Source organism: Ambystoma mexicanum, chromosome 3p, assembly GCF_040938575.1.
Source record: "Ambystoma mexicanum isolate Mex_15411 chromosome 3p, UKY_AmexF1_1, whole genome shotgun sequence".
NCBI classification, from domain to species: Eukaryota; Metazoa; Chordata; class Amphibia; order Caudata; family Ambystomatidae; genus Ambystoma; species Ambystoma mexicanum.
This window is the reverse complement of record NC_090925.1, coordinates 1,032,678,081-1,032,705,341: the sequence shown is the minus strand read 5'-3', so window position 1 is coordinate 1,032,705,341 and position 27,261 is coordinate 1,032,678,081. Positions and strand designations below refer to the sequence as shown.

At 46.4% G+C, this 27,261-nt stretch overlaps 1 protein-coding gene across 3 annotated transcripts in view; it reads right to left on the bottom strand.

Moving 5' to 3' along the window:
* Positions 1–27,261, bottom strand: part of PPP1R16B (protein phosphatase 1 regulatory subunit 16B) — a 507,009-nt gene that overhangs the window by 16,616 nt on the left and 463,132 nt on the right. For all 3 annotated transcript variants that reach the window (XR_011304470.1, XM_069652371.1, XM_069652372.1), the window contains exon 8: positions 27,157–27,232. Coding sequence is in view for 2 of the 3 variants with exons in the window: in XM_069652371.1 (XP_069508472.1) it covers positions 27,157–27,232 (76 nt within the window). In the remaining variant the exon portion in view is untranslated. The remainder of the gene's footprint in view (positions 1–27,156; positions 27,233–27,261) is intronic.

Genomic DNA, 27,261 nt, shown 5'->3' with positions numbered 1-27,261 from the left:
GCGCCCGGACTGTTGTCCATCACCATCGACGACCGCCATCACCGACCGTAGTTGCAGTGCTCCCGTTGCCTAAGAACATTTGATCCAAATACGCTCTCGTCCGCATCGTCAACCACTTTGTCCCGCCGGAGAAAGTCAAGGCCGTCGACGCGCCGAGGAGCATCCGCCGGTGGGTTTCCCGCCACCTAAAGACCACAGAGATGCCGGACGACTCGACGCCCTTGCTGGGCCACAGTTCTTCACACTCTTTGCGGTCCTGAACTATCGACATCGAGGTGCCCCGCACGCCTCTTCCTTGCAGGACGTCTACACTCCATCGTCGACGAGCACCACTAGGAACGAAGCTGCCACTTCACTGCCGTAGTTCACCCTGTTCATCGCCGGACGTTCGACGACCCGTGGCTCCTGCCTTAAAGGGAGTGCACTCAAGAAGGGCCGTCGATTTCCTGACTAGGAACTCTACAACACCAGGTACTTTGGGGTTGCTGAACTATTGGAAAGACTCTTGTGAACAACATATGGACTGGGCTTGTGATATATCTTTATTCTACAGGTTGCCCAGTTGGAGGGATCTCCATACAGAACTGTGTCTAACGGTAGGGGCCAGTATTCTGCCAATTGTTCTAACCAACTGCTTTCCTCTTATAACTATTGTTGGTTTCATTTACAAACTGATTTGTGTGACATTTAACCGTACAGTTGATGCACTTTAAAGAGATTGAACATTTATTTTTTAAAAACAATTTTTTATTAGTTTTTACAATTTTCAAACAACAAAACTAAAACACACCCGACAGTGCAATCTCCAAGCTTCCCAGCATCATGTACATTTACGTATATTTACCACTGCCATTAACTAACCCCCCCCCTTAACTCGAGGCTACTCTACTGCCCTTTCAGTTGTCATTCCTCAGGGGGCTCTCCTCCTTCCGTGCCCCCGGAGGTGTCGTGTTCACTTGGACTGGCCTGGTTGGACCCAGATAATGTGGCGACAAGTTGTCTCCAGGCTACCAGTGATCCCACTTCATCATCCTCCCCCCTATTGGCTGCTTCATACCATACTACCGTTTCCGCTTCAGCCCATTTTAGAAGATTGTGCCACCACACCTCTATCCAGGGTTTATGGCACGCCTTCCAGCCCATAGCTATTCTGCGTTTGGCCAGAATGTAGGCCAAATCCCTAAGTTTGCTCACATGTTTCATGTTACGTGGTCTTGAGAATCCCCCCACCAGGCATGCCCACACGGATCCCACATCTAGCTTGATTCCTTTCTCAGTTAGGTGATGGTTGACTTCACCCCAGAATTTCCCAACCTCTGGGCATGACCAGAAGATATGTATCATCCCGCGTTCTCCTCCCTACATTTAGAGCATGTTTGTGTCTCTGTGTTCTTGAATCAGGCTATCATTTGAGGGGTCATGTACGCCCTACGGGTTACATATCACTGGATCTGTAGTAGTCTTGCGTTCCTGGACACCTTTTTATGGTATCTCTGTGCTCTTTCCCATTGCCTGTCTTGCATGGGTTCCCCTGCGTCCTCCTCCCACTCCTGTCTCAGCTGAGTCACTTCCTTTCCCACCCTGGACATTACCAGTTCATAGATGCGAGATACCTCATGCCCCCCCCCCCCCCCTCCGAGATATCATATATTGTTTCTGTAGCCATGTCTGGTTGGTCTTATAGTTCTATTTCGGACCATGTCTCTCTTACCTGCCTCACCAATCTAGTGTAGGTGATTTATTGCCCAGGGTGTACTTCAGTTTCTTCAATTAGCATTTGGAATTCCAGTATCTTCCCATGTCGCCACACATTTTCCAATGTTGCTATGCCCACCGGTTCCCAGTGTCTACGAATCGTCTTTCTTAGTTGCTCATCCACTCCCCCCAATGCCACTAGCGGTACTTGCGGGGAGCACGGAGTCGGGTCCTCCATAACCTGACATGCCTTGCGCCATGCCTTCCAGCCTAGTTCCAGCAGCTTTGAACGCCCTTTTAACTCTGATTTGGGCAACCATATCAGTTCTTTAAAAAAAGAAAACTGGCCGCATTCATCTTTCAGCAGTCTGGATTCTGCTGTTGTGTCCTCCGTTAGACACTTAGCCACATACTGTAGCTGCCCGGCCAGATGGTATATCTCGAAGTTAGGCAATTTTATGCCCCCTCTATCATACGTGTTTTGTAGTTTCCATAGGGTGATCCTATTTCTGGGATTGTGCCAAATAAACCATCTACATAAGCTCTGAAGTTTGCCAAAGAAGCGTTTGGGCAACAAATGTGGGATATTTACAAAAAAGTGTAACAGCCTAGGCAATACCAACATTTTCAACAATGTCACCCTCCCCACCATGCCTAGGGGGAGTTTAGCCCAGAACCTCATGCTGTATTCAATGTTTACTACTGCTTTCTCTGTGTTATGTTTGCATTCATCTTCTACCGCATGATAGATGTCGATCCCCAAATATCTAAGCGTTCTGGTCTCCCAGGGTATCAGTAAAACTGGTAGGTTTTCTAGTGGGATGCCTTTGTATCTCCCTAGGGGGAATATACACGATTTCCTCGGGTTGACCACTATGCTGGAGAGTGACGCGAATCGCTCCATTACTTCTAAGATGTATTGCAGGTATTCCTACGGATACCTTAGGTACAGCAGCACATCGTCTGCGTACAGTGATATTAGATGCGCCCCCCCTTAGTGTAGACTCCTACCTCTTCATATTGTTGTCTCAAGTAGATTGCTAGAGGTTCTAGGGCAAGGATGTAGAGCATCGGAGACCATGGGCAGCCTTGCCTAGTTCCTCTGCTGAGTTGCCATTTGTCCCAGATAATCGCTCCCGTTTTAACTCTGGCTAGTGGCGAGCTATACAATAGTTTCACCCACCTCAAGTACCCAGGCCCCATTCCATATTCCTTCAAGGCCGCCATCAACCAGGGCCATTTTACGGAGTCGAAGGCTTTTACCGCGTCCAGCGAGACAATTGCTATTTCACTTGCATCTCCTCTGCCTGTTCTATGATGCGGTGGAGCCTTCTATGGTTGTCAGATATACTTCTAGTCGGAACATATCCGGTCTAATCAGGGTGTATAAGTTTACTTATGACTAGTTTAAGTCTGAGTCCAGCACCGCCATGAGTATTTTGCTATCTTGGTTTAGCATGGATAGCGGTCTATACGACTGTGCTAGACTTATTAGGTTTGAGGAGCGGGATAATTATTGCCTTCCTTAAGGATTCCGGTAGTTTCCCTCTCTCGAAAGCCTCATTTAGCAATGCTAATAGCGGGGGGAGAAACTCTGACCCGTATGTTTTGTAAAACTCACTAGGGAGCTAGTCGCCCCTGGGGCTTTACTAGTGGGTAGTTGTTTGACCATTGTTTCTAGCTCTTCTATTGTAATTGGGGCATCTAGGTTCTCTCTCTCTTCTGCACTCAGTTTGGGAAACCCGATATCCTCTGTCTCCCTTATCTCTTCCGCATCCGCCCCTCTAGCATCTCCGTACAGGTGCTGATAGAATTTAAGAAATCCCTCATTTACACACTCTTGGGTATCCCATATTTGGCTTTTTTCACCCTGTATTTCTCTTATCGCTGACCTGGGCATCTGGTTTTTATAAAGCCATGCCCCGGCTTATCCCCTCCTGCATGTTGTCTTTCTATATATTTCTTGTAATTTAAATTACATAATCTCTCCCAGTACTCGTCACATTCTTGTTGTAATTGGCTCATGGTGTTGGCTTCCTCCTGTGAGGTGTCTCCCTTACTCATGATTGCTTCTAGTTTCCTTTCTGCCTTTTGCACTGCTCGTGTTATGCCCCCTTGGATTTGGATATAGCTGCCCCTCTCACCACCACTTTAAACGCCTCCCACAGAGTACCTTCCGATGCCACGCTGCTGGTGTTCCTCTCAAAATATTCTATTATCTCCTCCCTCAGGTCCTCTCTAAACCCTACGTCTTTCAGTGCTTCGGCTCTGAGCCTTCACGTTGGGATCTTCGCTCTGGGGGGTAGGTGTTGCCATGTTAGGACTAAGGGTGAATGGTCTGACAGAACCCTTGCATTGTACTCCAAGCTCTCCATCTCCCTGATGAGTTCCGGATTGACGAACATGTAATCTAGTCGCGTGTATAAGTTTTGTGGAACTGAATAGTGAGAGTAGTGCTGCCTCCATATATCCTCCAGCTGGAAGTCGCCCAACAGGGTCTTTAGCGTTTTGGCTGCGAGGGTGGGCCTGTCTAATTTTGTATCTGATCTGTGCACTCTGGGGTCAAGTGTGCAATTAAAATCCCCTCCCCATATGATCGCCCCTCCCAGGTAGGGCTAACTTTGACATACAGGGCCTTGAAGTAGGCCACTGTGTCCTGATTTGGGGCGTATGTATTGATAATGCACAACTCTCGTTTTCTAGCATTCTCTGTATCACCACCTCCCATCTGGCTCTGCCGTGGACTGCAATAGCTTGAAGGGGATGTGTGGGGCAACCCAGGTGATTACCCACCTGGCATATGCTGAATACATAGCTCCAATAGTGGTTCCCTTCCATTTCTTCTTTATCACTGCTTGCTTTTCTTTTGTGAGGTGAGTTCCCTGTAGTAAGGCTATGTCTATTTTTTGTCTCCTCAGGTACATCATGATGCTGTTCCTCTTTAAGTAGCTATTACGTCCCCTGACGTTCCAGGTTGCTATCCTAAGGTCTCCCAACTTCATCCATATCCTTCCCCGCCTCTGTCCTCCCTTGTCCTCAGCCTAATGCATGGTGGTGCGTAGGTGTAAGCTTGTTTCCCCCCTCTCGTTTTCCACATCTTGCGTAGTAGCGCATGTGTGTAAGCTCGTTCCTCAACAATTACCCAACTCCCCAACCTCTCTCCCACCCTCTCCCCTGCCCAACTCAAACTCCTCCGCTGCCAACTCCCCTCAACTGATGCCCAGCTCTATCCCTGGATCTCAGGCTACCCCGCATCTAGCCCTTTTCCCGGCTCCTGCCAGTACTCGGAACACAGCAGGAAGGTATCGTCCTATTGGCGACTCATCTACTATAACCACTGGGGGTAAGTCGTGCTCCTCATGCATCTCCCGTATTAAGCTATAGTATGTCGCGCGCGCCAGTACATGTCTGTTTTACACCCATATATATTCCAGGCCAACAAGTCCACATGTTGAGTGTGCAAAATCGTCAATAACTGCACCCTACTGAGATGCCCCATGCACCTCCATTAATTATCCCTGATACTTTAATGCCCAATCTAAGTGGTCAATGGTGTGGTGCTGGTTCACTTATCCTGTCTGCCTCGCTCTGGTCCATCCGCATCCTCAGGGCAGCCTTGGGCGTCCAACCAGTCCGTGGCCTCCTCTGGCGCTTCGAAGAAGTGTGCCTTGCCCTTGTGTAGGACCTTAAGCCTCACGGGATACAAAAGCATAGATCTGAAAACGGCCGCCCTCAGTCGCCTCTTCACTGTTACATAGCTGAAACGTTGTCTCTGCACCTGCAGAGTGTAATCCGGATACACGGTGACAGTCGCCGACGCTCGGGTTATCGTTCCACCTTTGCAACATACTCCAGGATCTTCTCTCTGTCCCTGTAGTTCAAAATGTTCTCAATAATTGCGTGGTGAGGAGCCCCAGGTTGAGGCCTCCTCGTCTGGGCCCTATGTTCTCGTTCAATCGCAAACCCTTGGGAGAGCTTACCGGCCCCTCTTTCCTGGATTAGCATATTCTCCACATAGTCTGTCGGGTCCAAGCCCTCTTCCCCTATGGGCACTCCTACCACGCGAATGTTGTTGCGCCTTGCTCACCCTTCTACCTCCTATGCTCAGTTTTCCAAGTTGCTCAGTTGTTTCAATATGTGTACCTCCTTGGCGCTGGCAGTGCTGACCTTGGTATTAGTTTTCACTGCACTTTCCAGGCCAATTGTGCGTTCCGCTAGCGCTCTCACGTCCTGTCTCAGGAAGTTGACATCCATGCCCACTGCATCGATCTTGAATTCCAGTGCCGCCCTCAGTTCCGCTATTGTGGTCACCCACGAGGATTTCAGCTCTGTTATGGCATCTAGGATCAGGTGTTCATCTCGTGACGAGGCCGTTGTGTCCTGTGCTTTAACTTTCTCCTCTGCGCGTGTGCTCGGGGATTGCGGTGGTTTGGTAAAAATGTCCATTGCTGGCTGTTTACCTTTAACTTTGCCACCCTTGAGGACCATTGTCCATGTCGTCACCAGCTGGCTTGCCTACTACCGAGGTCACGTGGCACTAATGCTGTGAAGTTCTTATGCTGGTCATCAGCCCTCCTGCAGCAGGTGCGGGGGGCTCTCAATGGCACAGATTCTTACTTGCTTTCCTCCGGGTGGGCCTGATCTTCGTCACTCATCCACTGGCCTGCCGTCCCGTGTGGTCACTGATTCCCTAGTGGGGGCTCCTAGCACCCCCTCGGACGATTTCCGTCTTTTGCCACAGTGTCGACCGGGCGCTACTTTCCATCGGCGCTGTGGTCCAGAGTGCAGTTGGAACCCATCTCTATGTGGAACTGTATTGCCTTTCCTGCTCTAGGCAGTAGTGGGCTTGTGCAGTCTCGCCCTCGTCTCTTGCACCCTACAGGGCTTATTCTGTGGCAGCTGAATGCTGTGGCCTTGTCGATGTTTGTTTATGTTTCTTTACTCGGTTATAACTTCAGGGTCTTTGGATTATTAGGAGCCCCGGGGTCTGCTTTTCTCTTCCGTGGCCCTGTAGCCACGCCCCCTTTGGCCTGTGTAGTTATTGTGTTTATGCTACACACCATGTGGTCCTTCTCTGCTCAGGAGCTTCAGCAGTTGCATTATGTAGGAGGCCCCAGCAGTGCCTCTATCATTTTGTTTGTGGCCTTCTTTTCACTGTGAACTGTGCCCGTGTGGGACTCAACCCAGTATCCCTTTTACAGAGGATCTCTGCATCTCTGGGAATGTCAGTTACTTTTGTCGTGCATTTGTATGCAAGCAATTGTATCTTCTCCCGGATACAATAATGCACTTCTTTGTGTCCGGAAACTCCCGACATGCGGTCAGCTGTTTTTGTCGTTTCAGATTACAGCCTGAGCGCTCCGCCGGTCGGCTGTTAGCGAGGGACTGCGGCTGCCCGCCTGGCAGGGTTTTCCTGGCTTCGGTGTGCCCCTCATCAGCCCCGCTATGTAGATGTGGAGTGCCCACCGTAATCCTGGCCAGCCGATCCCTGGGGCGCGTGATGTGGCTACGGGCTGATCAATGAGAGCCAGGCTCCGTAGTTCCACTTTACGGGCTCCTCGTTCTTCTCGTAAATTATGCACTGAGCCTTGCGTCTGCTCTGGGGTAACAGTGCAGTAGGTGCCGGCTCTGTCCGACCTCTGCCGTGCTGCCTTGTTGTTGTTACCCTTTGTCCTTATGGCGCCATCTTTGCTCCTTCAGCCTTCAGTGTGCTTCACTCTTCGTATGCCTGTTTCTCAGCAGCTTTTCTATCGATTTCTTACGGCATCGGACCGCTGCATCCCCAACACGTTCCGACACACGTGGGTGTCGTTCAATCCTTGTTTGCTGGTCACCAGTGCTTCATTTTGCCAGGATCATGGACAGATCTACGTGAGTACTCGAAAGCCCAGACTATTCTGTGGCCATATAGCCACGCCCCCCCCTTAGAGAGATCGAATAGTTATTGTGGTACCACTTAGAATTGTTTAGATTTGCCAGTGTAGATAACCGAGTACAAAGTGAGTTATCGTAATGTTGTACATAACCGTGAACTTAATTATATAAAGACTGTGTTTTAACTAATACAGTGTGCGGACATTCCTTTGTGGGTGCTTGGGGACTATACTGTACTTAAGAACCAGCCCGCTTCACCACCTGAGAGGTTAGGCCCTGATTGCTCGTCCATTGCTACCACCAATAGAGAATCTTGGCTGGGGTCCTCTGTGCCTCTCCTCTACCATATAGAGAGCAGGAATACAGACCCCTCACCCTCCAGTCTTTACAATGTTCGTCTTCTGAGGCTCATGAATCTGCTCAGATTCACATGTTTTGCATAGACTAGCAAGCAGTACCTGATGATGGTGGGTGAGCTTAAGGAACACTTTTGTTGCTGGGCAGATGTTGGTTAAGAGGCTGCCCATGATTGGACAGCCCTTGCCCATTTGAATGGTGCGGATTCTTACTATCTGTGGGCATGGGTTGATCCAGGCTCAAATTTAGGATAAAGGGAAGGGGTCCTGCAGCCATTCTCCAGATCACTGTTGGAAACAAGACCAGCATTGCCTCCAGCCGACTACTGGGGAAGGCCTGCATCTCAGGATTCATCTCCTAATGATCCTCTTCAGTGCATTGACCCCTGGGCTACTGGGACCACCCAGTCCAGACCCCTGCATGCCATTACTGCCCTCTGGAGCCCTCAGAAGTGTCCCCTTAGCTGTTGGCTGACAAGTTCCGTCCAAGGGATCTGCTGTGCATCAGCCCCCATCCTGCGTTTCGTTTGGGAGTTTGCGGGTCATCAGCTTGTGGCTTAAGAACAGTCCTCCTGCAGCTGCTGCTGTCCATCACGAAGAGGGGCCTTTTTGGAGCTGTTTCTTTGTGTTTGAATATAAGTGTATTGAGTAGATGACTAAATACTATACAGAGAGGGGGGTGTAAAGGACTCTCTCAAACTGAATGTAGTGGAGATAGACCCCCCATCTACCTCAAACCGAATGATTTTAAACTATTTGGGTGATCAGTGATTCTAAATGGTGTAGAAATTAGAATTATACTGCTTCGCAGGAAAGCGCTTTGAAGGACAATCCATGTTTATGGAGTCGGAAAGTTATGTGCAGTAGAGAATGTGTCAGGTAGTACATGTTATATATTATCAAATTATCTAGATCCAAATTGGGGCAGGTCCCAGGTTTTAGGTAAAAATAGGATAGTCAGGCATTTCATAAGTGATCCGGCTTTGGGACAAGATCAGGCACTCTTAAATGGATGCTTGTTTGAGCAGACAAAATGGTCGATTTTTGCTAACTCATTATGACCTCACCGGACAGTCTTTTTTTAATAAAAGTTCCTACAGGGGACAATGGTGGGGAGTAAAACATGTTCAAACTAGTTCTGAGTGGCAGATAGACCAGCGAATCACAAGTAGGAAGCGGAACTGCACATTGATCATGCCATATAAGTCGAAAAATCACAGACAGGAAATGGTTTTTACTTTTGATTAGGCTATTACCTCACCTTCTTAAAGTGTATAAAAGGCAGGGTGAGCTGAGTGATTTTCGCAGAGTCCCAGAGATGTCCTGGAAGCTGTATGATATGTCCTGCCTGGAAGAAAATAAAGCTGTCTTTGAAAACCAGTCTGAGACTCCTGATGTGCTCCAGAATGTCTTCCTGACCCAAGGGATGCCAAGGCCCAGCAAGTGGGGGTGGTGGGACCCTCCTGTAAATAGGTCTCCTGCCACTGCCTGAGCATGGTGTTCTTCTGTGCTGCCTGCTTCCATCGTGTCCTGGGGGTGGGGGGGTCTACTGACATTGTGGGACTTGTAGTGGTGTCCATGTCAAGGTGCCTGGGTTGTCCAGCTGCAAAAGAGTCAGGAACTGTCTCACCAAAATGTGAACGGACACCTGACCAGACCCTATTCCAATCCCAATCCTGAAAAGGACCTCTGCTCCCACATCTCCTGTAGCCCCTGCAACAGAACCAACAATCAATGTAAGTGGGCCTAGTGCTTCAAGGAACACTAGGGGTGGTTTCTAGTGGAATCGGATTAAGGGGGTGAGCTTGCATACTTATTTACACCCCTCAACCCACCATAGGCTTGTATGGGTGTAAAGTCCTCACCCTACCTCTCCTTCCCTGGTCGTGAGTGCAGGAGTTCTAGTCAAGGTTCTGCCCCTTCCTGCTGGCTTCCCCTAGAGTGGTGTGATTGGAAGAGTACTCCTAATCTTTGGAACTTAGCTATATTTCTACATCACTGGACATGGTTACCTACCTATTGGATTTGTCAATACTTGTGTCATTACTTTAAAGACCTCTGACTCCCTGCAAAAGGTAGCTTTTGGGGAATGTCACTTTTTGGGGCACTAAGCCTGCAAAGTACTACTTAGGGGCCTTATTTAACTGACTTCCATTGGTTTACATTGCATTTAGAGTATTGTACATTGGTTTCTTGAGTTAAAATTGCTTTTGCATTACTTACATGTTTTTTACCTGCTTTACTAAGTACAGGGTTTAATGTTTTCACATTTGAATCACTTATAACTGTATTAGAAATAAAGTAATAAAGTGTGGGTGATCTATAGTGAAATCACAAACTGTGAATTTATATATGTTTATAGTATTGTTTTAGTGGTACTAATTAGCTATGATTTTCATTGCTAAGAGTGTATTCAGGCCTAATAGTGTATTTTTAAACTTAATATCTTATTTGATTTACACAAGCGATGTGTGTGTGTGTGTGTGTCATTGTACTACTACATTACCCCCATATCACTTGAAGTCTAAGCCTTAATGTTCAGCTACTCTATCACGATTGAGTTTTGCTAGACCGTCTAGCCACTAGACCTAAGTGTCTTTTTCCCTGTTTCCTAAAATAGGGTGGCAACTCAGAACCCTCTCTCAGGGCTGCTTCTAAAAATCCAACCTTACAGCATTGTACGGCTTTCAGGACTTGCCTGAACGGATGGACTATTGTAGTGGGGAGGATCTAGACCCTCAGGACTTTCCTGTTATGTGGCATTGTGATTGTCCCTGCCACGTGGCAGGGACCTATGTAGGGTGACCAGGCGACCTTCCCCATACCACCCTTGGACACAACTTCCAATGGCACAGGGTAGCACCTGGCCCCCTTAGTCACCATCTTGACAGTCCACAGAACAAGGCATGGGCTACGTCATAGGCCTCTCTCTGGTCTTTATGAACGAGAATGTCTTTGTTGAAATTGAGACTGGCTGAAACACTGCTGCCTTTGGCCCCAAATGCCTTGGGTGGGTGGAACTCCCTGATACGACTGATGTATGACTGGAAGGGGTGGGCACTATAGCATCTTCGAGTGGTAGCAGAGCGTTGACGCTAGAGTGTGCCCAGGAGATGGTGTAGTGACTTTAGCACCTCCTGTTCATTCTCTGCTTTTTCTAATGCTTCGTCTACTTGTTTTCTGAAGAGGAGCTCTCTGTCCAATGTTTAGTTTGTCAGCTTAGCCTGGGTCTCAGGCTGAAGATCAGTAACAATCTTTAGTATGTCTTTAGGATGCTGTACTAGCTACCTGATATTGTGCAGTTTCAGCTGCCTCTTAGCTGTTCTTGATCATTGCATTTGCTGCTAGTTGACTTTCCTAATGATGACGTGCCCTAAGCCCTTCTGGGATGCCCTTTTGCAATGCCTGCATATTATCGCATTGTGCCCGGTCATATCTGGTCACCAACACAGTGGTGCTGGAAAAGCGAATGTTGTAGGCCGCTCTCTTCGACTTTTGTAACACACTGTTCATGTACAGCCCTTTGTCGGGTTCGGTTTGTTCTAGACATTATTTTGGATTGTCGGCTTCCCTCTAACGGGCTTACTCTTGCCAGCCTTTACCAACAATTCCTCATGGAACTTTTAGACTCCGCCCCTTTTCATTAGCATCCCTTGTCCGGGTTCACTCCTGCTAATTTCCATGAAACACAGTTCATGTGCTATTTTTCAACATGCAGGATTCACTTCCCTTAACTTTCACAGTTCTCTGCCGGTCAAAGACTTTCGATGGTACAGAGGATTTTATGAGACCCCTGTATGACCACTTACACCGTTCTTCTCCTCTTCCCACGGCCTTCTGGTTACGGTAGTCTTTTCAGTTGGGTAATCACCCACAGTTTCCTGTATGAGCACCCAAGTGGTGCCGGACTCCTCTGTGTCTGGTTTCCCCCTCTCCTTTGTCAATAGTATTCCTTTGCTTTTCAAAGTTCAACTTAGCCTTTGTCTTCTTTTCAATCAACACAGTTCGGTTTCTTATCGAGACTCCCCAGCTCTGATGAACTGCTTGGCTTTCTTTTACCTCGTAGTCCAGGTTGGTACCACAGAGACAAGCGTCTCTCACCGGCTTGGCAATCAGCGGCGGAGGGTCTCCCGTACTGCTGACATCTGGTGCAATACACGCTGGCTATTGTTCGCTGACTTATCATTCCCTCAGCAGAGGTTTTATGTGCCTTGGTTGGAAAGGGCAAGGTCGATTCTCTCCTTGTCTCCCTCTCGGTCTGCGCCGTCTTTATCCTTCTCTTGAACTGCTGTGTTGAGTTAGCTCTTACGTCGTGCGGTTTGCCTTGCTCGTCGTGTGCTCTTGTGCTCCACATTTTATCCCCGTGGGGGAAGGGGAAGGGCCATCAGATCAGGTGTGTGTGATTCTTTTCAATTTCCTAAATTTGCCTGACCCTGGTATTGGGACAAGTCAGGTAAACAACTCTGGTGTTTGTCCCTTGTCTTTCGTGTTGTGCAAAAGTATTCATGTGGAGAAAGGGGGGGGGGTAGTGTTTTGGAATATCCTACATGGTCGGATGGGGAAAGGTGTCAAAAGAAGGGGGATATTGCGTCTTGCCCATCGGTGTCCCCCTCCCCAAGGACCCCCCGTCCAGGTGATCCTCCCTCACTGGTCCACCCCAAGGAACTGGATCCAATAGGGATGGCCGTGTCCTGGCCACCTGGATGACAGATCCCCGGGGACTAGCCAGGGAGACACTGTCAGGTTTCTCACAGGCTCAGACCGTTTTCGGATGTTGAAGACTTTCAAATGTGTGTGGCTTTCTATACAGACCTCTGCAGGATCACTTTGACTCAGAGTTCACTATTCAACTTTTTACTCTCCCCTTCTCTCGTGGTTAATTTTGCTTATATCGCTTTTGCAGTTCATTCACTTTTATCACTACATACAATGTACCTTTCACTGAATGTACCTTTCACTGAAACCTTCGAGTGGGCTACTTCCTTGATCGTTACTCAGTATTGCTGTTTTTACAGCTGTCCTTACTTCAAAAGTTAATTAGCAGGTTTGCCTTTTGTCGCATCTCATCCACTTGCATGCAGCCTTCACTTGCGATAAAACGTTACCACTTCAAACTTTCTTTAACACACACCAGTCTCTAAGGTTGCTTGCAAACTCACCAGCTGTGTGTGTTTCTTTCTTGGTTTTACAATTCCCATTCACGAGTCAAGATAAGTGCTACAGGCTTGGCCTCACCCCCCCCAATGCTGCCTTTCACCTGGGAGGGTTGCTGGCATCCTCTGAACACAATGCAGCCTTCTGTTGTGTGATCTGGCCTTCTCCACGTGTCTTTTGTGGCCTCTCGGAGGCAATGACCTCCACTAGGGAACTCTCGGGATTCTCTACCCGCTGCTTTCGTCCCTTGATCCATCGTTCTGCTCCAGTAGGTATGCCTTCGTCCCGGAAGCTCTGCTCATACTCATGTTCAATCTTACTCAAAGGTAGGTTCTGTCTTTTAGCCCTGTGAGGAGAGCTAATCGGCATCAGGTTTATGCACTTGGAGTCAAGTGCCTGACTTTGCCTGACCCGGTTAGCCGGACATGCCCAGTACGATGTATGAGAGTTAGTCTTGTTACTCTCAGTCACCCTCTTCCGCAGCCCAGTGTTTGTGTAAAATGAGGGGGTGGGGGAGGGATGGGTACTCTGAGAATCCTAACAAATAGGATGGGTTAGATAAACAAAAAGGGCGGAATATGCGACTCACCATTGGCTTCCTCACCCCCCCTCCCTGAAGACCCCTCACCCAGGTGATCCTCCCGCACTGGTCCACCCCTAGGGTCTGGATCCAAAGGCGATGGCTGTGCCCTGGCAACCTGACGAGAGATCCCTGGGGACTCGCAGGTGAGAAACCCTCTGGTTTCTCACAGTCTATATTCTTTCTGCTAACTTTTCAGCAGATTTGTCAAACTGCAACAAAGTTATAAGCCATCCAAAATATTGAGAACCCTCCTCTAATTTTGCCCCCTCTTGACAAATTCCCACAAAACCTTGCATAAACATTGAAATCTGGATCTAAAATCTTTTTGCACATTTTTGTGCAGATTCGTCAAACACCACAAATTTATAAGCCTTTTCAAATATTTTTGAACCCCCTCTAATTTAGCCCTCTCTTGGCGAACCATTCAGGTTCGGTTTAAAATAATATTGCAGGATTCCAAGCTATTTGTTTGAGTGGCACTAAAACTATAGGCCATCCAAAAACTCCTCTTCACCGACCTAAGTATGCAGAAATATGAATGGATGTGCCCGAACATCTGAGATGTCCGTGGACATTGGAGAAAAAAACTGCTGAAGTTTTGGCTTTTTCTGGCCATATCTTATCCCATCTTCATCACCCCTCACCTCCCCAGACGTTGTTTCATTACTTTGAAAAGTCCAATGTTGTGTTTATCAATATATTTTTATCAATACATTTTTGTTGCGATTTCCACGGATAGCCGCTGTTATCCCCGGATATTGCGGTAAAAATATATTCATCATGGCGACCATTTCAAAAATGTTGATGAACCTCACTTTTTTTTATTAACTAATTGTCATGAATGGACGTCTTTGGAAGCTCTGGGCTAACTGGAAACTGCGCCATTGAAGTTTCACTACGTCTCTCTGTCAACTTTCTATCGCAGACCAGCTTTCACCCCGTGGTCATGTGATCGCTATTTCTAGGGCTTGCTCTGCCCTCTGCTTCACGTTGCAACCCTCATAGTTTTCCACTTGATTACCAATGCTAGTTTTCCTGTCCTCTGTTCCTTTGTCCTTTGATCTGCCTTCCCGGATCTCTGCTGTTTTCTAGCTGATTCTTGCCTCTCTTTTGCTCTCGCCCTTATGCTTGCCATTTTACTGGATTTCCGCTCCTGCTCCGCCTGGCTGCTTGTTCTGCACTGTGTTTACTGCAATTGTCTACCGCCACAATTGTCTACAGACTTCGACTACATCTGCCTGCCGGTAGTATCATTCAGCAGGGTTTTTTGTGCCTCCCTGGCTTTTTCCCTACTATCTGGCTGTTTCCGGGATGCTCGCCCCTGACACCCTTTGTTACCATTTGTAGGGCATATTGGCTATCTCCCGGAACATACCCTATCTCTTGGACAAGAAGGGTACCTCCAAGCTGCACTCAGAGGATGCCAGAGCAAGCCCTTCAGTTCCATCCGCCTCTTCCTCTTCAGGTGTGAGTGAAGGGGAACTTGGGGTGAGTTGTGAGACCAATCAGCGGGCGTGTGTCATGATGCCTACCACCGGGGATCCAGATCAGGTCCAGCAGCCCCGAAAGCAGGCATCATGTTATTCCAATCAAGCCCAACAACCCCTGCTAGGGGCCATTTGGATGCAGTCCTGGCGTCTATGGCGCCAGGCTCATATGGAGAGTCATGGCGCCAGGCTCATAGATTAAAACTTACCTGATGCAGACCATGCTGCAAACTTACCTGATGCAGACCATGCTGCAAGAGCTCCAAGCCAAAAGAGTCTTGAAATGGACTACTTTACCTTGTGACTATTTTCTACTCGGGTGGGGTCGTGAGGAATACTTACCTGGGACTACTTTGGAGGCTATTTAAACCACGCCCGAAGAGCAGCACACGCTTTGCGTTATTCTGCATCCAGCAGCATAACGCTCACCGTGCCTGCAGTCAGCATCCAGTCTTCTGCCACGCCCGCCTCAAGTCTGGAGCTCCTAGAAAAAGGGAGAAAGAAGGAGAAAAGGTTAGAACAAGAGCAATACCTTTGATCCTTACCTGAATTCCCGATCCACCGCGCCTTCAAGCTGGAAGAAAGAAGTTATTTTATGCGCGTCGCCTCGCCTGCTGCAGCGCCGCACTGAACTCACCAGCCTTCGCAACATCTTCATTATCCACTGCATCCTTCTGCATGTTTCCCGCCGCACTCCGGCACCTAAGGGGAACAAAAGGACAGCAAGGTGAAACAAAGGGACAAACAAGGGGAAACCTCCTCGCCACAATAGACTTACCTAATTTTACCACCGGAGGCATTATTCCCCGAGACTTCATATTTTCTCTCAGCGCCTGAATAAGGGAGAAAGCAACAGGTTACATACTGACATTATTTTATCGAACTGTGTTGGATAATACAAATCCTTACCTGAATATTACCGGTTGCCACGAGGAACTCTTCGCTAGGGTCAAGCTGCAACCTGCAAGTAATCGGACAAGAGTGAAAGTCAGACATTGGAACTCTTACGAACTACAAACTTATGGCGTCTTGCCGGAAATCTCATGTTCTGGAACTCAACAATTCCTTCGAACCAGTGAAGCAACTGGTTATCTATGCGCCCCTGCGCTCAATGCAGGATGGAGAGCTCATCTTTCCAAACCATCAGGGGAGACTATAAGAGGGGACATCAAAGGTGATCAGTGGGGAGAACAGCAGGGGTGGGGGGTTTACGCTCAACTCCACGGGTGGTTAATTCCCTTTCTCCATTTGCAGAAGAATATTCCTGCGGGCCAAGCAAACAAAGCTAGGTGGGCCATTCCAGTCCGTCATCTCGGCACTATGCATCACATTGGTGGAGACCGCAGCAATCCAGTTCAGATCGACGCCCCTGTGGGAGCCAGGTGAGCGTAACAGCGTGTTTGATGTCCGTGGACATCACGGCAGCCACTGAACCAATTAGGGGCCTGTCCGCGGACCAAATAGGGAAGTGAGTCTGCGGACTGAACCCAGATATCACTATTTTGGTTTTACCTACTTTTTGGCCATTTTCTAAAAAAACTACTAGACGAATTTACATCAAATTTACAGAAAGATGCTTTTGGGACCAAGCCACTGCTCCTGGGGCAAATTTGGTGAACATCCGTCCAGCAGTTTGGGCTGTAGGCATGTGCAACACTTTTTTTCCATTGCACCGATGAGGAAAACCACAAATGTTGGGACTCCCCTAAAACTTTGCCCCCTCTGGATGAAACCTCACCAAAGGGGGCTGGTCCCTCTCATTAATGCCTTGTTAAGGCAGGACATCCTGGCCGTGGCACAGTCTCCTGCCAGTACCGCCATAATGGCAGTGCAAAAGCCCAATTTGAACACCTCTCGCCTGGTTCAGGACCCCAGACCCATTAACATTCTAGTGGAGACCCTAACGGCTGCACTCTGAGCTGCCATCCCTGTGACTGCTTCCCACTTCAGTGATATCCATCTTTGCAGTGCCTTCTTCAGTGTTCCTCTGCATCCAGACTCCTGGCATCTCTATGCCGTTTCCTTTTAAGTGTGTACAGATGATCTGGAAAGGAATGCCAATGGGGAATATCCATGCCCCTACAGTGTTCTCCCAAATTCTACGCTAGGACTTCTTGGAGATACTGCTTCCCAGATCCAGCAAGCTTTTGATATACGTGGATGATATGCTAATCTGCTCTAAGACAGAGGAACTGTGCACTCTTGACACGGTTCATCTGCTCACTAAGCTGGCTAGCAGAGAGACGCCACAAGGCATCAAAGGCAAAGCTGCAGATCTTCAAAACTTAGGTGAAGTATCTGGGATATCATCAGCAAGCGTTGCAGGTGCCTGTATTCGGAGAGAGTGAAGGCTATCTCAATCCTACCTTCCCAGGCCACTCAGTGACCTGCGCTCCTTCCTAGGCATACTAGGGTACTGCCGGTAGTGGATCTGTGAAAATGCCATTTTAGTAAGACCACTGCAGGAGGCCATCCTGTCGGATCCGCTAGACCCTGTGCCTTGGGCCCCTGAGCAGATGGAAGCATTTGTATGAGTCAAAGCAACCCTGTGCAGTGCACCTGCATTGGGCTTGGCTGGCTACGACAAACACTTCATCCTTTACTGTCATGAGGAAAGGAATAGCTTCAGGTGTACTGCTTCAAGATCATTGTGGTACACTGCGTCCTCTGGCCTTCTACAGCAATCCGCTTGACCCTGTCGCTGCTGCCCTACCCTCTTGCTTGCATGCGGATGCAAGCTCTGTGTATCGCTGGTTCATTGGAGCATACATATTGTGCTGGACAGTGAGCTTCTTGTTAGGGTACCCCACTTGGTGCACGCTCTCTTGACACATAGCAGGAACCAACATCTTTCTCCAGCCGGCAAACTGAGATATAAGGAAACCCTTTTCAACAGTAACAACATCACTGTTGAGGGTGCTCCTGATTTCAACATTGCCTCCCTAGTGCCAGCGTGTGATGAATATCTCAAGGAGCACGACTGCCTCCAAGTACTACATCAGCAGGTTAACGTCTGCCCTGACCTGTCTGACACACCAATCCCTGGGGCCAATGCACTATTTGTGGACGAGTCCGCCAAACGGAGAATGTCTGATGGGGCCCTCATATCCAGTTATACCATTGTGTCCATGAAGTAAACAACACCTTCAATGTCCTGGAAGCAGAGCACATATCCCTCCTGTGTTCTGCCCAAGTAGCAGAGCTTGTGGCCCTCACCAGAGCTGCACACTGATGTGAGAGAAGCAGGTTAATATCTTAAATGGCAGTAGGTATGCACAAAGTGTGTGCCTAGATTTTGGCATTATCTTGCAGGAAAGGGGATGTCTCACATCGTCTGGGACCCCAGTCAGGAAGGCTTCCCATGTGGCTGCCCTTTTAGATGCTTTGCTCCTATCTGCCAATAGCTCAATAATGCACTGTAAAGCGCAAAATACCAGAACATCCTGGCAGGCAACAGGTAACAACTTGGCAGACCACACAGCTAAACAAGCTGCCAAAAGCACTCCTGAAGGGACACAGGACACGGCTCTCATACTCCCCAATTTGTCTGTACGAGATCCTGTCGCAGAACTGACAACATTGCTACGAACTGCAGGCTACCCTAGGAAGACAAGAGCTAGAGGCACTTCGAAGGATAGGGTGCACCCAGGATGAATCAGGACTGTGGCGCTGCCTGGAAGGGGAACCTGTGGTACCAATTTTGCTGAGGAATACCTCATTCGCCTGACAAACAAAAGTGGACCAGTGGGTAGCAATGCCATCACTATCTATATAAGGAATACCTGGTTCGCCCCTAGCGTGGGAGAGAGACAAAATGCTTTGTTTAGCAGTGTCACATCTGCCAGCTTTGTAACATTGGTAAGTCAGTGAAGGTTGCCACTTGCTCTTCCAACCAGCCCTGGTCTGAGATCCAAATGGATTTAATAACCCTGCCACCAATGGGTAAATACTGGTATGTTCTGGTGCTCGTTGACATGTTCAGTGGATATGTGGTGGCCTTCCCATGTATCTGACATGACGCTATCACAGTGGCCTAAATATGACTTAGGGAAATGTGTCCGAAGTGGGGAGTGACCTCTGTTCTTTGTAGTGACAGAGGCCCACATTTTGCCAACCAGGTGATGATTTACATGTATGAGGCCCTAGGGATTAACCAAAGGTTGCATGTACCATACAGAGCTCATGGAAAAAGGAAAGGAGGAATGGGGAGCTCAAGAACAAGCTGTCAAAAGTGTGCGCACAGACAGCACTAAACTGGCTAGATGTGTTGCCCCTTTCCCTCATGTACATGAGATATATGCCCAGCCACTTTGCCGGACTCTCTCCATTTGAGATCCTTATGGCAAGACCAATGTCCTTCCTGGCTGCTGCTCCTCCCTCTGTGAACAGGTTGCTTTTGACACTGACTGATGATTCAGTTCTGGCTTATTTCAAACACCTTCTGTCATGAGACAGATCTACCGCCAGGTCAGCGAGGCACAACCCATACCAGGACAGCAAAACGACATTCAATACAGGAGGGAGATCTAGTGATGCGCAAGTACTTTGCCCATGAAAATAGCTTACAACCCAGGTGGAAAGGACCATTTACTGTCATTATGACCACAGACACCGCCTTGAAGCTGCACCGTGTAAAGTCCTGGGTTCATGCCACCCATACCAAGAAGGTGAGGCTCCCTCCTGTTACTGAAGTAGAACTCCTATTAATGGCTACTGTAAACCTGGGACCCTGTCCTCCACTCCACCTGGCCCTGAAGGGTCAGGGACTCGACCCAGTGGATCCCCGCTATAACCCGAGGCCCAGGAATTAACCCAGATCCCAATCTATATATTTAGTCAAAATCTGCACACAACCCTATTCTGAAGCACTCCCGTCATGGGAACAGTCCATCTTCTCTAACCTGGGGAAGTGACCATTTCTCAAAAGACAGCACAGCCTATACATCAATATTTTAATTTTTGCATTTTTTGGGAGTGCGATTTTTATTTTTTTAAACATTTCTTTTTTTGATTCTCTGTTTTTGGAACTCAGTTTTTGATTACGGGCTCTTGATCTCTGATTTTGTTGGATGGCATTTTGTATTTTTTTTTACATTTTGTTTAATTTTGAAATGTAAGTTTCATTTTGGAATTTAAAATTTTAAATGTTTTAAATTTTATTTTAATATTAGTTGTATTTTTTATTTTAATATTTTAAACTTTTAAATTTAATATTCTATTTTAAATGTTATGATTGAATTTAGTTTTAAATTATAATTTGTTATTTTTGGATTTTAATTGTGGAACTTTCCATTTATGTTTTTATCTCTTTAAAAGCTGATATCCTTTTATATAGATTTTTTGTGAACATTTGTCAATTGCAATATTTGGAGTATTATATGTTTGCAGTTTGACCTGCATTTTTGAATGCCCCAAGTATCTCAGTGTGACCACCATACAGCTACAGTGTACCAAGATCGCTTTTCTTTAAGGTTCATTATTTTTCATTTTCTTTTCCAATGTACCAGCCTTGCCTTTCATCTTTCGTTATTTCAGTAGGTCATTGTCCTGCCTTTATATTTGATTTCTTTCCAGCTTGCTTTCCTGTGAGATCTCTGCTTTCCCCTAGATCAAGTGAACTCTTCATCTGCTCCCTGAAGGACTTAAAGGACAGAGACACCCTGACTCATCTACACACACTCTGCACTAACTGGTGGTCTTGCTCCCCGGGGGTCCCGAAAGCCAATCCGTAGTGTCTGCCCTCAGCCGGTTAATCACGCTTGCTCTGCTCCACTCTCCTGCACTGACTACCAAAAGAACTCTTTCTTCCATATCTGTCATTTGGCACCCCGCAAACTCAATCAAACCACCCGCTGGGTCTGTGCCCATATGCCCCCCCACCAGGGGGCAGAGTTCCTGCTCCAAGCCTTGCCTGCCAGTGTCTCCGAATTATTCCTCTGCCATCCCGGGAAGCCCAGTGTACACTTGGAAACAGCATCTCTAATGGTGCTGTACAAGGCCACCTTTGCTGTGTGGTTCAATTGGGAAGGTAATGAAGGGGCAGAAGATGTGGACACCACCACCAGATACCAGTTCATGACACTTCGGTCGCACAAGCGCCCCCTGTTTGTGAAGAAACTTGGACAATCTAACATGGATTGTCCTGATAACCCAGCGATTGTCCTGACAACCCAGCTAAACAAACATCCTCTCCCTGTACAAATGGGCCAACTAATTGTTCAACAATACAGCCCTGCCTCCTACCTTACATTGGATGCCAGGTAGGGACGCTACCCTTGCCTGATGGCCAGCCAACAGACACCTGGTTGGCACCTGAAGACCTCTTCTGGTTCTGCGGCAGCATAATATACAAGCAGCTGCCTCAACTCTGGAGTGGCAGATGCGCCCTAGGACACATGGTGCCCACCATCATGGTCGCCAAAGAAAGACTTCCCAGCAAGATCTGAAATGCATGTGACCTACAACAAGCCTGGAACATAGTAAACACCTACACTCCTCTAACAGATGCACAGCTGTATGGCACCGCATTAGAACCACAGATGGGTGTCACGAGAGTAGGGCAGGCTGTCTATTGGTTGCAAGCAATTCTGGAGGTCTGCTGTCTCGGGAGGATAGCCCAGGGGCAACGCGTTTGCTTTGGAAGCAAGATGATGCAGAGAAACACAGGTTCCGCACTTAGAAACCTCTGGGTAGTAAGCATGTTATAAATAACCAATTATCATAATAACAATATCACTGGAGACATTGGCCACCGAGCAGAGGGAGTTTAAAAAACTGGCTCTCCAAAACAGTTTGGCACTCAACATGATATTGGCTTCCCATGGTGGAGTGTGTGCACTTGTTGGGTCATAGTGTTGTGTATTTTGTGCCAGACTTCTCTATGGTTCAGCTCCTTCTGGGTGAAAAATGCTTTCATATGTCCTGTATGCTGTTGGGGGGTTACTTGCACAAATTGTCATCTGAAAAGTACTCAGATACTTCATATCAGAGTGTTGCCAGCCCTCTAAACCCTACTTGATCATGGCGCATATCCCCTTCACATCTTGGAATACGGACTCCCTAAACCAAGAACTTTACAGACTGGCCCAGATTGAGGTGTGATGCTGGTCTGCAGCAGAGTTGATGTGGCCTCATTCAGGACCATAGAGGGCTGTGGAAATGGATGTGCATGACTTTTTATGTTTCCCAAATGTATTTTCCATCTTGCACTGCATATGACCGTATATTTGCTCCTGGCTACAGTTTCTGCGCCGTTTCTGCTCATTGTTTAATTCTGAGAAGTGCTTGCATTTCCCCTGTGTGTGTATTTTATCTTGTGTTCAACTATTGCATTTAACGCTTCACTGTACTTCATTCCAACATTCCCTGAACACTCTGTTTTGTACTTTTACTTATAATCCCTATAGTTGCCCATAAGAGAGAGAGAGAGTCTGTCTGTCTGTCTGTCTGTCCCTACCTTCCTATGTGGACCTTTGTTGAGTTCCTGCTATTTGGTTTATTCCACTCTGTCCCCTGCACCTGTGTTATGTGTGGGGGTTTGCGGAATTCTTCCAGCCCTGGGAAAGGATTGCAAAAACTAGTAACCCATGTTGTTAAACCTGTTCTCAGCCAAGCTACCAGAATTCCAGAGCTAACAATCTGGCCTGACCTTTTAACCCACTTGTGGCCTGCCTGTTATTGCCAGAGGGGGGGACCCAGCCCATCTGCGTACACAACATACCCCTACTGGGTCTATTGACTCCCTGGCCCATAACCGTGGCCCTGTCTGAGGTCTCCCACACAGCCTGCCCCATTTTGGCCTGCCTCCCACTTCCACACGTTTGGTGAAAGTTGCAACCGTGCATTTTGAATTTAAACCGGCAGTAGCCAGTGCAAGCCGGCCATTGTCTATTTGTACCAGGCCAATGCAGCCTATACATTCACCACCCCATACATGTACAGGGGAACTAAGTTGAATATATGTTATTGATTTAGGTGTTTATTCTCCAATACCATCCTTGTCTTGATACTGGAGAAAATCAAATGTTTTAAATACCTAATGTTGAAATGTAGTTGGTATTTATACTGACGCTACTGGAGAGTAACATTTTTACAATGTCTGTTATGTTTCAGAATACATAATTTATATGTGGACTTGTAATTTGATTTCATTTTGTGATGATTGGATTTGCTGTACATATAATGTGGTGATCTCCATAGTGAAAAGCTGGAGGCCACCTTAGCTGAAGTTGCATTATTCTTTTAAATACATTTCAATTTTTTAATACCACACTGTCCGTTCCTTGCACTGAATTGAGGAGTCAGATTGTATGAATGGGGATGTTAAAATGGCATGCCACTTCTGCGTGAGCTACTAAGAAAAATGCAAATATGTCTACATACTGCCCCAAACTATTAATCTTGGAATGATAAACTTTGATTATAAAATAATTTGTGCTTTTGTTATAGGTTTTAATAATGTGTTTTGCTCAGTGACAAAAGTGTAACAGTCTTACAATTACTGCAATATATACTGGAAGTGAATTTTAGAAATATAAATAACATTTTACAACAGTAATCTTACAATGAAATAATTTCCTTTTTTAATAGTTACATTTTCCTGAGAATACACACATTTTGTCTAACAAAGTAATTTCTTCCTCATGAAGGATTATACCCAGATTAAACTCAACAATCTACTTCTTCTGTGAGAATCAAAGCAATGTTTATTTTGCATGTCAGCCATGGATTGGGTGGTAGTGCTGCTGACTCCACAAATGTGTTATAGAACACACACACACTACTAATTAACAAAAAAACAAACAAACTACAAATGCAGTACTAGACCATGCAGTGTGGTTGTCTGGTCCCTTACCAGGTCTGTCAAAGCCCAGGTCACCCTACAGGGCCTATCCACATCCCCTCACAGCCGCCAATATTGGCAAAGCATCCTCAGTGTGATGTTGACATTCCTTCAGGACACACCCAATGACAATATATGTATCCAAACACCAGCTTGAAGGATGCCTCTGGCCCTGCTGCTGTTATTCTACCTTTTAACCATAATAACATAGAGACACCCCCAAACCCTCTTCAAGATATCTGTGCTTTTTCTCGGGGGAGGCTGCTCCCAGCAGTAACTGTAGTAGGTGAAGCAAATATGCACATGACATTTCTACTCTCGCACAGAGAGAGAGAGAGAGAGGATACCGAGATATACAATGAGACAGAGAGAGATAAAGAAAGTGCAGAGAGTGAGAAAGAGGTGAGCGAGAGTTAGCGAGAGAGAGAATGCTAGATCAGTTAATGGTACGCAGGACCAGCTAATGTTTGCATCAACACACATTTTTAGGACCCAGAACAATGTAATGTTATACTCTCAATCTGACATCAGGGGGAGCAGACTGATATCACTTTTAAAAATGTGCAAAACATCAAACATCATGGCATACTATATGTAAATCTATACATGTAATGACAAGCAAATTGATAAATCTTATCACATTAAAAGTAAATATAGTGCAGCCAATATTGATGGTGTCTCATTAGCAGTCCAAAATAAGATAAGCATTCTAGGTTAGCTCGTTCATTGATAGCAGCAATCTCCGAAGGCTTCTAGCTACATACTGTTCAAATAGGAAAACATTTATCATCTGTAAACCTATGTACAATGTTGTATCAAGAATGATACAAAAAAGCTTATTGTAACAACCTTTGCTGAGAATTGCCAAAGCAATTGCTCTTGAAACCCGAGCTGAAGAGGCAGTGTACAACACTCTGGTACTGAAGATACAGCCCTCAATGTAATTTGAAATTAAATATACCAACCTCAGTTTGTGAAAACTTCAACGGAATATCAACTTGCTACATAACTGACAGAATTGAGTCGTACACCTAACTTAAGCCTTAACTTCTTCCACACCAAAACTCCATCTGTTGCATTCCCTCAGCAGTCTGTTGGTGAATGTTACTGCCAATGAACTAGTGGCTCTTCTCTTGGGGACAAAAATACAACCTGACCTCATCCAATTGTGCAGCATCTTGACTCGTTCTTTGACTATCAGGCTTACTTACCACATCTGTCTGACTCCTCTTTAATGTATGTCCTAAAAGATGACCTGCCTTTAAAGACTCCTCCTTGGTATCAAAACCTCAAACTAATTCTGTAGTTCACTAATAGATGCTCCAACTATTCAATCCATGACTTGGCAGGAGTTTGCTCTTTGGTGCTAAACCATAACAGGCACTAATTCCATGGTGGAGCAGTAGGATTCCTGTCAGGATGCCTTTATCAGAACCCTGGACACCTGCCTGTTAATCTGCCTATCAGGGCACAACATCTTCTAATGGACTACGGACCATTCCTTGATTTCTCAGACTTAATATTAACTTCTAGTGCTTTGGCATATGCCAGACAGAATTAATGTGAGGTGAGATTTGGGTTATATTATACCAATATTATACCATGCCAACATGTATGCCACATCTCCTTCCCACAGATTGCAACCTATGCTCTGCAAGTGTACCTTTTTGCAATATTTCCTCCAAGACCATATTCTAGAAGAATGTCCTGTGCTGCTATTCACATATGCTGTGCATTGAGTAACACGGTGATCAACTAAATGTGTTTTCTGAAGAGCAACAACTGTATGTAGCCTTTTTGGGTAAAAACCTTTGAGCCAAGTTACAGCTAACTTTGGTCTGTTGTTGACTTTTCAATGTATAGGAATTTGGGTACAAACTATGTACAATAGCTGGGAGAGGACAGATGTATCAGCATCCCAGGCATGGGGAGAGATTGAATAATTTATGAATAAGATGTCTGTCTAGAGGACTGTGGGTTGAATGGGAACTGTCTTCGTAAGAGAGGGCTCAGTTACGTGAAGACCTTTTAGAAAAGATCCCACTACTGTGCCTCAGTTCGCCCCAGCAGGATATTTCAATTGAGAATCTACAACTTCCCTCCTAATCCAGTGACTTCAAAGATAACACTTCTAACATATAGTGTTGGATAAAATAGCTCACTGTCCCATTCTTGCATCATGTATTAGGAGGGAAATGAATATTTGAATGCAAGATGAATTATCTCGATTGATAATTTGAAATGTATCACACTCTACGTGCTCTAAACTATCAGAGGGCGATACTGCAAATTTCTCAATGATTACAGCTGAGCCCCTCAAGACTTGGCAAGGGTTGCTCTTCATGTGCTAAACCATGCCTGGTGGCAATTCCATGATGGAGCAGGAGGATTCCTCTTAGGATCCCTCTATCAGAACCCTGGACACCTGCCTCTAAATCTGTCCAACAGGGCCCAATATCTTCTGAGAGTCCTCTGGTATCTAGAGTCTTCTGGAAGCATCTGAACTTGGGTCTACCTTTCAAAGAGCTGTTTGTTTCTAACAAGTGACTTGTGGCCACTGCTGGAAATAACACTATTGATCATCTTGGAAGGGAGTTCAGTAATCCTATCTATGAAATAAAATAACTGTTCTGACTTTTTATCCATTTGGGGGATTTGAGCCACTAGAATCGAGGAAGGATCACATTAAACATAAATGTAAGATTTTGGCACAGAGAGAACTAACTTTACTTTGACTTTCCAAGTAACAGCAAAGGATAACATTGATCTGCTTTGTTTCCTGAGGTTGTGTTTGCTCATGATATTATGCTCTGTACTTGCTCAATTTTGCGGTGAGATTACAGGAATGAAAGAACAATGAAGCTATGACGTTGACCCTTTTTCTGAATTTCATGTTGGGTGTTCTATTTAAAGGCTATTGCCTAGTTGTTCCATTCATTCACAGATCAAACCAATAACCAGAACATACCTACCTCATACCATCCATTTCAAATATTGTACCTTCCTTAAGATAAATATCTTGTCTATAACACAGGCCTCTCAAAGATCATGCCTCCTCAACGGCAATATCTTTTTCTAAACTATACCTCCTTACTGGGCAGCATTTCTTTGAGATTTCACCTTCATTTAGTTATACCAGTGATGTATACAAGAAAAGTAACTGACCTAGTGGTGTTTCATCCAACGATGTCTTGGAACTTAAACTGGCTCCATGTGACACCAGCAATTCTGCCATGAGTATCTGCAAGAGAAAATGGCAAACTCTGAAAC